Source organism: Poecile atricapillus, chromosome Z, assembly GCF_030490865.1.
Source record: "Poecile atricapillus isolate bPoeAtr1 chromosome Z, bPoeAtr1.hap1, whole genome shotgun sequence".
NCBI lineage: Eukaryota > Metazoa > Chordata > Aves > Passeriformes > Paridae > Poecile > Poecile atricapillus.
In genome coordinates, this window is record NC_081289.1 from 108,282,966 (window position 1) to 108,296,426 (window position 13,461).

Consider the following 13,461-nt stretch of genomic DNA (forward strand, 5'->3'; position numbering starts at 1 on the left):
AAAAGTCAAAATGAAAGTGGAAGACAGAAAAAAACTATTCATCTTCCCTGTACAAGGAATGACAGAACTTCATTCATCCTTTAAAAGAACATTATGTATCTGTCTCTCTGAAATGCAAATTTTTCCAAGACAGTAAAGAAAATAATAAGTAGTTTAAAATGTAACCAGGTGATAACTTTATTTCCAATAGCAGCTCTTCATTCAAAATTCTTTGAAATCAGCACTGTATTAATTATTAGTCTTCAAATAAACATCATAAAGAATCTGGAGTACACTATTTTTGGAACATCACATTTAAGCCTAACTGCTTAATAGGAAGAATAGTTTGAATTATGTTATTAATAAGGATATAGTTGAGCCACCAGTGAGGACTTTTTTTAATCCTACTTTCTGGAAGTACCACAGTTGACTATCTCAAGAGTTTTGTAGATCTCTTATCTCAGATACTGGATGATCTGTACTGTTCTGAGGGTTTACTTTGACTGGAACCTGAACAAAATGCCACCAACTAACTGTTCCTTGCTTTTCAACTCATTAGAGAGGAAAGCATGAAATGAAAAGTATAATAGCAAATCCCCTACCTTTATACCTACTGTACTGATTTTGAAAGAAGAGCCTTTAAACATGATCCTTTTTAAATGTAAATAAGCCAATTTTTTTTCCATGTTCAATCAGCACACAACAGAAAACTGAGCAGTCAACAGCATCATGGCTACATATGCATCATAACATGTAATTACCATATTTGGGAAAATCACTGTTCTTGGGATAGCCACATATCCATGGACTGAATTTCTACCTGTCCCAACAGTCTCAATCACACTTCTTCTCACTGGTTATCGTCTCTACAAGCCATTGTCTAAGTCATTCAGGAAGGAAAATGTTACACCTTCTGAACTTTTTTCACATAGCAAGTTACTAAATTTCAGTTGCCTAAAATACTTCTTCCTCCAACAGGATTTGAAATACTATATTTCAATGGGTTGTAATGAACTGGAGAACTGAAGTCAGACTTTCTTGGTCATTATCAACCTGATTTACACTCTGTCAGAAAAAATAAAAGCTTCCCATAATGATGACTTAACTGAACACAAAACTAAAGTTTTATATACTCACATCCCACTTGCCAATTATGTCTCTCAACATATGAGTTGCATAAATTTGGAGACCACGTATCTAAACCAAATAACTCAAGGGAAAGTACAAGCAAAAGAAGTACTGAAAAATTGAAACTTTCTATGATGTTAAGTCTCATTCCATCTTCTCTCTTCATTGAGTGCATAAAGTTTACTCTAATATTGCATAAGGTTTGCATAAGGTTTATTCAGAATATTGTTTATGGCTTTGATCCAAACAAAGCACTTTGAATCAAAAATCAATGTACATTTTACTTTTTCCAGTGTGGAGTAAATTGAGCATACATGGCATATATCTCTTTATTCTTTTTAATTGAACTGTGATTTATATGGAGAAAGTTCAAACTGATGACTGGAAGGGAGGAAGGCAAAGGTAAGATGCAGTTGCATTACCTAAAACAGTAGTCTTATCAAATTTGTCAGTTTCTTTTTTCAAGAGGAAAATGAAACAGTTTATTCCTAGTTTTATTTGCTTCTTAGATCTCAGCTATTGCTTCAAAGAGCTGTGCTAGCTAATGCTATGTCAAAATCAGGACAAAATGTCACCTCATTTTTATTGGAAACCAAGTAGAGGTTCCTGGATAGCTTCTGCAGAATTTTCTTTGCACAAGGAAGAATAATATCTTGTCTTATAGAGCAATGCCTACACAGCAGCAGCAGACACAGTTGTCTGAAGAAATACATACAATTTCTCAGGATTTTGTAGATTTTACATGCATCAGGCTCAATACTGCCATTTGTTTCAGAGCACAAAAACATAAACATTCACTACAATTTTTTTCCTTAATCTAAAAATTGTGTTTACCTCATGAAGTACCAAGACCATATTTTTAATTCATATCATTAAAAGCTCTAATGACAAGCATAAATACTACTTTTCAACCTAAGGATAAAAGCATGTATAGAAGACAAACAAATGAACTTATTAGAGGCCAGGAATTCATAGAAAATCCTGTATCTGAATTCAAGATTAGTCTGTATTTTCTGATCTAACTTTGCTGTAACCAAATTTACTTAGTAAATGGGAAAACTATGACCAGAAGATATTAAATAAACTGACCCATGAAGTTATACATCAAGGTAAAGAGTTTTGACCCTCTTACATGCTCCAATTACTTACAACAGTAAGGCAGCACACAATCATATTAAAATTAGGACTATTAACAGTAACCCAAAACTAAAAAGTTTCTTCAAAATATCCAGTATCTTATAAAGATGTCTTTTCCACTACCACTGTCACTCCCTCTAATGTCTAAATTTATGCTCCATGGATAAGGATACATAGTTTGTAATTTTATGAATGCTTCCCCTTGTATTAGATTTCCGAGTAAACACAATAAAATTGGAGTCATCAATGGCAGTATTGCAGCTGGAATTCAAACTATTTGGTTGCTTGTTTCATTAATCTACAAGTTCATGAAATGAGAATGGAGGTCAAACAGAATTATACATACTTAAGTATAGAACCTCATAAAGATGTTCTCACTGTAAAAGACATTAGAACTAAGAGATGGTAAAACTGGACCTTTTTACTCAACATTTTAGAAACCAAAAATATTTTGGGTTGACAGTTCTCTAGCCTGCTAGCAAGGACCATTTAATGTCTTAATCTGTTTTTCTTTAGTTTGATCTGGACTTTTGATTTTATCTCCCAGCATGATGCATTGGAAGACATGCTCATTTTCCAAGCAGGCGGCAGAAAACAAAACATTTGTGCTCTGTACTCTTGAAGGAGAAAATGCTGTATCTTTCTTAATGAGGGTCATTACCCTCATGATTTCCAGCGCAATATCCAACAGAAGTGTCCTTTTACAGTACGGCTGATCATGTTGTAGTTGTTTCACTTTCTATTGATTCGTAAGGGTCAAGGATATTAAGGGCTGGAGCTCAAACCACCATTGCTCAGAGACAGCCACTACATATATTTTGCAGAGCTTCAAATTCAGGGACAGTTAAAGTAAAAAAGAGGAAGTGTGAATAAGCAACTTTTTAGAAACTCAAACAGAACCTGGCATTAACAGCAGCTCCCCACAGAACCACAGAAAATGTGCAATAGTAGAAACTCAGTTCATAAGAAAGAGTGTAGCAATTACTATTTGCATAGGCATTGTAAAAGATGGATATCTGTGGGCTATTTTACACTTAATTTGCATGAAACACTGTATGCCTGAGAGATCAATCAATAAATCAAGGGATGCTTTCTCAAAGGTTCCTGTAAGTACTTGAAAAGTCAAAGCTGCTAGGAAAGAAGGCCCTTTACCTTACGACATCCCTAGAATTTGTGTTTAATGCGCTCATTGTTATGCATGTAAAATACAGAAATGCTACTACACAGACACAATTTTGACATTCAAGCATCAGTTTACAGCCACAAGAAAGAAGATCAGAGCATTTAAAGGACACAGCATAATTATGTCTTGCCCCTTTGAGAAAGAGAATCACTGTCAATTTTGAAACCATTTTGTCTCTACCCAAATATTGAGGACAACTCGACCATACAGTTAGCTCAATTCCAAATATTCCATATTTTCAACACATGACCTTTTAGTAAGACCTGGCAAGAGAGTTTTTATATAAAAATTAGGGAAATAACATTGCCCGTTAGTGCACAATAAGAGTTATGGAACTGTATCACCTATGTTCATTTATAATGGGATTATTTTGCTTACTGTTCCCTTACAACAATATTAACACCTTTAATTAATTACCATCCTCAGAGCTGTTATTGAGCAATTCTCCAGCTTCCTTGCTATGACATCTTACCTTGTGTCTGTGAAATCTGAACATTTCTTAAAAGATGCATCTCATAATCACTCAGTGCCTCTAGTAAAACAACTGGGGGCTTTCTTCATTAATTTCAACTGCCTTCCTTCACAGTCACTACTAATCAAGTACTTCCACATGGCAATCAACCATCTTCCTTAAAAATACTCATCTGTGCATGGTCAACGGTCAAGATAATGGACTGACAGCAAACAACCAAGAGCTAAATTCCATCTAGTCCCATTAATGTTATGCTCCATGAAGACAAACTACATCATTTCTGTGCATCTCTTTTTCCTCCATCTTCTGCAGACTTCTAGGTCCAGGACCAGAGATTACTGCCCCATTTTGATACAATCTTGGCTCAAGTATTTCACCCCACAAATTCTCTCTTGACAGAAAACTTAAGATGTAGGTCCCATAGGTGATCAGGCCCACACAGCATTGTTTATGAGATGTTGGTTCTGAATGACAAACCTGGTCTATGTCTATGACAAACCAACACACTCAGTGGATGAGGGGAGGAATATGGATGTTGTTGGCCTGTACTTTAGTCAAGCCTTTTTCCCACAGCACTTTCCTGGAGAAGCTGGCTGCTCATGGCTTGGATGACTGCACTATTCTCAGGGTTAAAAACCGTCTGGACAGCTGGCCCAAAGAGTGTTGGTGAATGGAGTTACATCCAGTTGGTGGCCAGTCACCAGTGGCTTTCAGCAGGGAAAAAGACAAAATAGTGAAAAAATGCTGCTAGTTATCTCTTCATAAATCCAATGTCACAGGAAAGAGACAACCTTCAAGTTGCCATCCACTGAACCTTAACTGAAGTAATTCTCCTATGCAGTAACACACGGCCTTTGAGGGAGGTGAAGGATGAGGCACAGGATGTTTCCTCATGAACCTCGTGGCCTGGTTTTACATTCCTGAAAAGTCACCTTGAAGTTTTGCATACTTTTGTAAGCAGTTTGAAGAATATGCGTTCAGGTCGTGAACCTATTTCAAGGCTCCGTGAACTTTTCTTTCTCCCTAGATATTACAGTATGTTGAAATCCTTCCCCAGTGCAGAAAATTGAGAATATTTGTAAGGAAAAAATACTGCACAAAACAGAGCTAAATGAAGCAATTTGAATCTTCAAAATCACAGCTAGTTGAAGCCATTGTGAAAACAATGTGCACTTACTCCAGTCTAGCTTTGATTTGCTTTACTGTGTTGTCAGTTTTACATGGACACAAGATGGATCTCTGTTCAAAGGAGCACTCTTCACAGGACACTCAAGAAAAGGAAAAGGGAAGTGGTCATGGGAAAAACAGAAGTTTCCGCTTTTTATATTTATGAATGCTACCTCTCACAGCACCCTTTTGATGCAACAAATTACATACATTTATTGTGCTAATTCCACCTAAATTATGGCCAAAAATATAATTATAAATTTAGTTAGCATCAAAAAAACGAGACACGAATCTATAACAGATACTGTCTGTAATTGCCATAGCTGCCAGAGCAGGCTATTAGCAAATCGGTAAGATTTGTTCTTATTTGAAGCTGTATTCCTGCAAGTGGAGTGTATGGGTTTTCATCCACACCTGGCACACAGGATGCCATAAATGTTATATGATTTTGAATTTCTGTGTGACTACTCTTTGTCTGCTACCACTGATGCACTAGGAACAGAAATTTACAAGGCATTTAAACAGGAATAGAAATATCATTTCCCTTTCTATACAAGTGAAACAAACTCCTGTCCTGTAACCAGGTCATGTAGAACCACTCTCGAACATATTATTGTCATATAACTTTGTAGAGAGAAAATATGTATTTCTATTGCTCAGTTATCACTGCTGCATTGCTGAGGTAAGCCTTCTGAATTTCCCTCTTTCTACACAAAGAATGGTCTTGTAAATGTATTAAGGTTAACAAAATGCTTGACATGCATTTGAAATAAACAATATTTCATCTGAAAGAAGAGGGATTGATGCCTTCCTTGGTGACAATTCCACTAAAGGCACCATTTAAGAAAAGCAGAGTCCTCAGCCTTCACAGTCAAATTGACTTTTCAGTCAGTAAGTAGCCATACCAATACACCTGACTCTTCTTTGGTCAGAGAAATAACGCCTGCTTTTGGGCTCCAGAAACTAAACAGGTTCCAGCCTGCAACAACTGCAGGTCAGGAGTCCATGGAACTGGCAGTGCTTTGGCCATGATGCTGCCAGTGTTGGCCAAGTAGATTCTCTCCACTTCTACCACAGCCACTGCACAAAGAACCAGTAACAATGCTAACACCTGCCTTACTTTCATGAGATAGGTTCTCATCTCATCCCCACATCCCTAGTCTCCTCCCTGAAAATAAACTCAAGACTTACATGGAGCAAGGCTATTGCAGACTTGAATGACCCCTTCACACCTGAATAATCATGTGAATTCAGACACACAAGATGTGGAACAGACACACGAGATCCAAACAGTAGTTAACAAGCCAAAAACTCTCTGGTGTAAATACTATGTGCAAGACTACTTGCTTCCAGGCCCATGTGCTAAGAGAAAGACTTACAAAGAGGTTCAGGGCACATATCTGCCACTAAATAAAAATATGCAGGGTTGTATACTCTTTTTTTTTTATCCAGTTATTTAACCTCTATTAAGGTAAGTTACTATTTTGCCCTAAGACAAACAGCACTCTTAGAAAATGTTCCAGTATGTTTCAAAGGCAAGCATGTGTCAAAAATATTTTTCAAGTACATATGGGGCCATCCTACTTGAGGAATATGAGAGAAGAGACTTTTAAACCCATGGACACAATTTATGCCTTTCCCTACGGGCCAGAGAACACAGTCAAAGCCGAGTCCCATTGGCTTTGATGGCATACTGGTAACCTCAAAGACTGCTGTGCATTGCCCCAGAACCAAATCAAATTATACAGTATATGCAAACCACATACTATGACTACTGTCCAGAGAGACATCTTAAGACATAATACAGAACTAAGTTATTTCTGATTACGCTAAGTTAATTGGAAGAGGTGAGTCAGTTTGTGAGATACATGCTATTATTGCAACTGAATTTTTATAATTTTCAGTATAATTGTACCAGTATTTGTTAGTGTAGGGCCCAGAAGTCTGGCATTTGGCCAATGGTGATTATTTAGGCATGTTGTTGTGAATTACTACTGATGGGACACAAAACAATTTTTGACATTCTGTCCGAAAAATGCATTAAAAGTACTTGAGAACTTTTGTGATTTTAATCTTGCCTGGACTGGAAATAAAATGTTGATTGAAAAAATGCTAAAAAACTTTAAAAAAAACCCCACCCAAACTATACACAAGCCTAAGTCGGAGCACAAGATTTAAGACATTTCCCTGGATACACAGCTAGGTTTGCTTATGCCAATGGATTCGTAACAGTTGCTTCACAATGTATTTGTAATGAGCAAAGCAAGACAGCAACTTATGTTTTCACATGGTTATTTAGACCATTCAAATTTTTCAAATATTTCAGTAGAAAAAAATCCCTTTCAAGTTCTGTTCAAAGTCCTGACAATTTCCCAGATTCGTATGGGAACACAATATGCATCATTAATTATTCACAATTTTGACTGCATGTATATTTTTTCGACCAAAAATGTATGTATTCATGTATACACAGATATACATAACAGGATACATACATCCTGAAAAAATAACTGAAAGATATGTAGTATTTTATAGTGACATTTGTTCTAAGAATAAATAATTCATCAGGTATATTTAATAACATTATTTACAGGTTAGTCTGAATAGCTTTATTATCTCACCTTCATTGTCGCAGTCTTGCAATGAAAGCCATATTTGATCTACCAGACCAACGCCTTTTACTTCACCATGAACTGGAATGGAATGCATTACCATTAATGCAATCAAGGTTAAGGGTTTGGTTTGCAATTGCCAATGCTACTCTTTTTAAAATTTATGTTTCTTCATCAATTTCTTTAATTTTCATTCTAAACTGCAGAAGAGAAAACATCCACTGTGATACTTTAAGATTGCTCTCATTTCGCATTTTTCACACCTAACCATCTATAACATGAGAAAGACTGTAATCCTTGGTACTTTTTTGGACTGGATTCTACCAGACTTAACTTGTACATGTGTTTTAGAGCTATGGAAACGCACATCACTTAAAAATATTTATTAAAAATTGCAATATCATGCTTTATGATAAGCAGCAAGGAGATATTCTTCAATCATTGGCCTAATTCTTCTTGGTGTATATTCTTGGCCTGCAAAGACAAACTTGGTGTACTTATAGTCTGCACAAAAGTCAGAGTCAAGGCTTGGTCGTACAGCATGCAGCCATTTTTTTACTTGGTGCTTATGAGTTTTGTCCAGGACTTTTGCTTTTGTTGGGTATCACATAGAGGCAAACCCTTACTACTTAACACTGAAACAGCTTGTTCAGCACCTGGCCCCACTCCTCACTCCCAGTACTGAAAGTAACCTATAACCAATCAACCCTTGCTGAAGGCAGGAGGTACCCATGCAGCTAAAGAACAGGTATCCACATCTCCTCTGTTCTACTCCAAGGTACCTCAGCAAGTGGCATCACATAAATATGTGCAGAAGATTAGCAAATTCAGTGCTGAGTATTCTTTGCAACATGAAAAAATACTAACTTCACATGCAAAGGCAACAGATCTGTAGCCAGCAGACCTGGACATAGTTTATGAATTTGATGTAGGGACAAACATCTAAAAATAAAAAAAATATAAAACCAAATCCCAGCCAAATGGCAAGGCTCAATTTAAATAATCTATTTAAATTATACCACTTGAAAATTTGTGTAACTGCACATTTATATATATATGTACATACAAACTCCCTCCAACATATTTCATATGAGTCACTGAAGAGCTTTTTCCTTGGAAATTACATTAACATAAAAAAACCCAGCAATAGAAATAGATTTTCTATTACTAGCATTTTATGAACACCATAAAATCAATAAAATAAAAAAATAATTGATTTAGGCCATATTAAATATTATGTCAGTAGAATGAGCAAAGTGAACTGTGAACATTCTTTGACTGATTAGGGATTATGACCAACAGCAAATTTGGATGCATCATCATGTTCAACAAGCATGATTAATTTAATAATATTCTATAATAAAGAATAACCTCCAGAAGCTTGCTCCTGGAATTATTACAATAACTCTGAACTCTGTCATGACTTTAGACCTCTATCTTGTCCAGATTTTCCTAAAAAGCAGGAGAAGGAAGAGATGATGGCCTGGATGTTATCTATTATATTTCAGCCAACACAAGAATTACACTAGACCAAAGTTTTTAGCTCCTGCAAATGCACTCAGCTCATTCTACTCGAGTTAACAGATCTTAAAGATCACTTTTAAGTCACAGAATTTAATTTTCAAAAAGCAGACACTGTAAAGCAGTATGATGTCTTTGTGAAAACTGAAGCATTTAAGGAAGGATACGCAGCCTTGCTTCTCGACAAAGCATCAAACCTCTATTTTGGTAGCTTATTCTGAAAGAAAACGCTTGGCTGAGAGAATACTCTAACAGGATTCTAAACAAAAGATATTAAAATATTATTCTCTATTTCTGGCTGTTTATGATACTTCTCAAAATAGGAAAAATATTTTACAGGGACAAATATTTCCACTGCCATTAAAGGAGCATTGTTTCCTTTGCTGCAGTTAAAACACTGGATCTGGTACTCACTTTAGGATTTACAATATAACTTCAGGGAGTGAGGTTAATTAATGAGCATGTAACATGTTTACTTAGTCTACACTGAACTTAATTCTAAATATAGGAAAAAAAGTATCAAAAATCTAGAAAAAAGGCAGACAAAAAATATATTAATATTTTTTAAAATATACACTTCACTTGCAGCTCTGGGAAACAAACTGCCAAAACACATTAAGAAGTATCATTTGAAACAACCTTTCCCTCGCAAAGACAGAAAATTTTCTCAAACTCAGCTCTATTTTATAAATCTTGCAAAATCAAGTAACTGATACACAACACTGCTTTACAGCTTTCCTGTCCATAATGCAACCACAATATTACTGGGGATAGGATGGCAGGGGGAAAGCCTCATTCACATCTGACATGATGCTGCTTGCAAATGCAGCAGTCTTTAGTTGGATCAGGGAAGAGCCCTCTCCGGTAATAACTTGACTTTCTGTCCAAGTTCAGCTATGATAAGAGTTATTGATGACAACCTCAAATAAAATAGTAATTAAATCTTCTGAAACACTCCTATGACTGGACAAGGGTTGTGAGAAGGACAGACACCAAGCAGCAGTTCTGACCTTGAAGCAAAACTATTGATTTGATTTTGCCTTGTGAAAGGAAGAAGGGGAAACTGAAACCAACCATTCTGAATCATTAATGAGCTCCCACAGCATGTTCCTAATTTCAATTTTTTACATATCCATGTGCATTTTTCTTTTGGCTTCCTCAAAACAAGCCTATTTGCAATCTAGACATGAAAAAAACCTGTAAATTAATTTAAGACAACATGAAGTACCTCTAGATAACAACAGACAAAATCAAAGTTTTGTGTTTGTTAGGCAAAACATGCACAAAAGATTGTGTAAAACTTAACATAAATGTTACATATACTTTTAAATACACACACACACATATATATATATATCTGCATCTGTGTATGTGTTTATTCATGTTATGTTAATTACTGTAAATTAATAAAAGATGCTATTAATTGCCTATTAATTGTGCTGCCACCGTGTTTTTGTTAGCACCCACTGAGGCAGAATGTGACTTTACAGTCTTTTGATAATTCCTAGGATTGAAAGTACATTGAGCATGTTTTCCATGAGAAATTTGGCCATAAAAAAGGAAACATTTGTGTTATTGATTTTTAAAGAAAAGCTCTTTATAGAATAAAAAAATAAAATTATAAGAATAGTTATAATTTGTGTGGCAGAAGAATTTCAAATAACTGCTGTTTAGCATTGATTAACACTAAAATGATAGAGAGAAGTAAATGGGGAGCAAAAAGCCAACCATTTGATAAAACACAGGGAGGTGTGTGATCATTTTCTCCTTATTTATCTTAAATTTCACTCATCCCCCTTCATTTTCACTCATCAACATATTCCTTAATTTTTCTTACACCCTCTTGTCCCACAAATTGTCTCCAACAGCTTTTATTCAGCAGCTACAGTGCTATTTACTGTAACACAAAGAAAGCATCCTCCTTTGTCCTTGTCTCATCTAGCAGTCCTGAAGAAAATGATTCCTTAATGATGTACTTCTACACAGAAGTCATAACTTAGTTTATAAAACTACTTCTCTGATACCTTCATTAAACAAATCAGCCACATTAAAAATGGGAAACTATTAAGCCAAGATATCTTTTTAAATGCAATCAAACAAAGTGAACTGGAAGAAAAACATCCAACAGCCAAATGGTCACTGACTGTAGACATTTCCTCTTAAAGAGACGCAGCCCAACACAACCATCAAGGTGCAAATATGAAATGATTTTTCTGTTTACCATCCACTGTAAGAAGGAATAAATGTGATGACTTCTGTCCTCACTGTCACACAGCAGTGCATTAGCAGAAGTATATAGGCTGTCTCAGCACAAAGAAGTGAACAGTGCTGTCCAAGACAGTGAGTTCATGTGTGAGAGAAACTGGCTACTTTCAAAATATCCGCATGATTAGTTTCCTTTTAATTGCCTATTTAATTACCAATGCTTTCACCATCTAGAGATCAGAAATGCTGTCTTTACGAAGGATAATATGGCAAGATTGACAAAGGTAGGAATTGCTACTGCTAGAATTAGATTCAGTTGCCTTCTACAATAATACAATATAAAACCCCACCACAGTAGCATTGCAGCTTCTTTACTTAATAATTAGAAATAATGTCACAAGATAATGCGGTACCCATTATCTTACACCAAGTATATAGAGGATTAAAAATTCTATAGTAGAATAATTGCATTCAGAAGATTATCCATTTAGCCCTGACCTCTGAAATACAAAACTTCTGCTCACACTGTGGAAATACGCATTTTTGTACGCTAGTAAAAAAATGTCCAAAAAAGATTAAAATACCATAGTTAAGAAACAAGTGAGCTATGCAATGATACACACTCATTAAGGAAGAGGGAAAGATGAGTACAACATACAAAGGGCAACATACAAACCTACTCTATAGCAAAGCCAGAAGTAAATGTGCCTTTAGTGTTAGTACAAAACTCCTGTGTGACTACACAGTAAATTCAGCATGAGATTTACAACAGGAACTACATGGTGCTACACAGAATCATTCACAATGTTATTGTTCAGTTTATATTTGGCCTCTAGCTCTGTCTGTTCCCTAAAATTCAAGCAATGAATGATGCTATGAACTGGACAATATCTAAATGCCATATCCAAGGGTCTATAACACCTATGAATTAATTCTTTCTCATAAAAACAGAAAAATAAATTCCAAATCCAAAGGCCATTATTAAATAATTCATTCCAATAATATTTCAAATTAAAACCTTCCCACTGTGGGAACATGGCTGCGTTCAGCTCATTTTATACAAAAAAATCAAGGAGGAATAAAAGGCAATGGAACATCTTTCTGTAAAAAAAGTTTATAATTTTGGCTAGAACTACTACAGCCATCTAACTCCAGGTCAGAAACGACCTGTAATAATTTGCAAACAATGACCGCATACAATCCTATGTATAAAGTCATTTACAGGCCAAGGGCAAAATTTTCACCTTCCATGCATGTTAAAAATCTGCTATCTGTGGAGTCTGTCACAGTGCTGATTCTGCACTGACAGGTGGCTCCTATTTCCATCAGTGGTGTTTGTGGTGCTGAAAAAGCAATAAGACAAGCTAGGGCAAAGAGATTTCTCTTACCGCTGGTTGAACCCTACAGCACCCAACACCATACCAGAACAAGCCACCTTTCTAATTTTACACAGCTGATCCACAGTTCCAATCAGCTGCTTCTGCAGGCACAATGATTTTCACATGGTGGGTGGGAGAGGCATCATATTTTTGCATTCATTATTTTAATTGTACATATTGTACACACTAAAATTCATGGCATTCATTGAAGTAGAGAAAAGTCTGGCTGCTGATTGCATTTGTTACTGTATTCTTAGATATGTTCACATCCACTCTTGTGGCTGAATGCCACTGTACAGAGCTTTGCTTTCTTGGCCTCCTACATTTTTGATCCTATAGTGGCTGTGGCAAAAGAAATACATTTCTTAGCCCTGCCTGTTTGATCTTTAGTGACACTGATCTGGCCTTTGTGCATGCCAAGTTGAAGGTTAAATATCTTAATTTTTCTTTTCTTTTTTGTTTGGTTTTCTTAGAAAGGTGCATTGGAATTCCTAAGTATGCAGATTCAGTGAGGGGCATCATAAAAAAGCAGGTGATCAGGACGCTGCTAATAACTAAGCAGCAGAATACAGTCACAACAGAAACACAGGTGTCTTCCTCCAGTCCCATGATACTATTTTGAAATAACAGATAGCTTCTGGTATCAAATTCCACACTAACAAACCAGCCTCAAAACCA

The 13,461-nt window shown here is 35.9% G+C and overlaps 1 protein-coding gene across 6 annotated transcripts in view; it reads right to left on the bottom strand.

The window, feature by feature from the left end:
• The window catches only part of NTRK2 (neurotrophic receptor tyrosine kinase 2), a 194,116-nt gene that overhangs the window by 111,120 nt on the left and 69,535 nt on the right, over positions 1-13,461 (bottom strand). For 2 of the 6 annotated variants that reach the window (XM_058827387.1, XM_058827384.1), the window contains exon 12: positions 7,688-7,759. The exons of the other annotated variants lie outside the window; for them this stretch is intronic. In XM_058827387.1, coding sequence (XP_058683370.1) covers positions 7,688-7,759 — 72 coding nt within the window. The remainder of the gene's footprint in view (positions 1-7,687; positions 7,760-13,461) is intronic. 6 annotated transcript variants of the gene reach the window in all.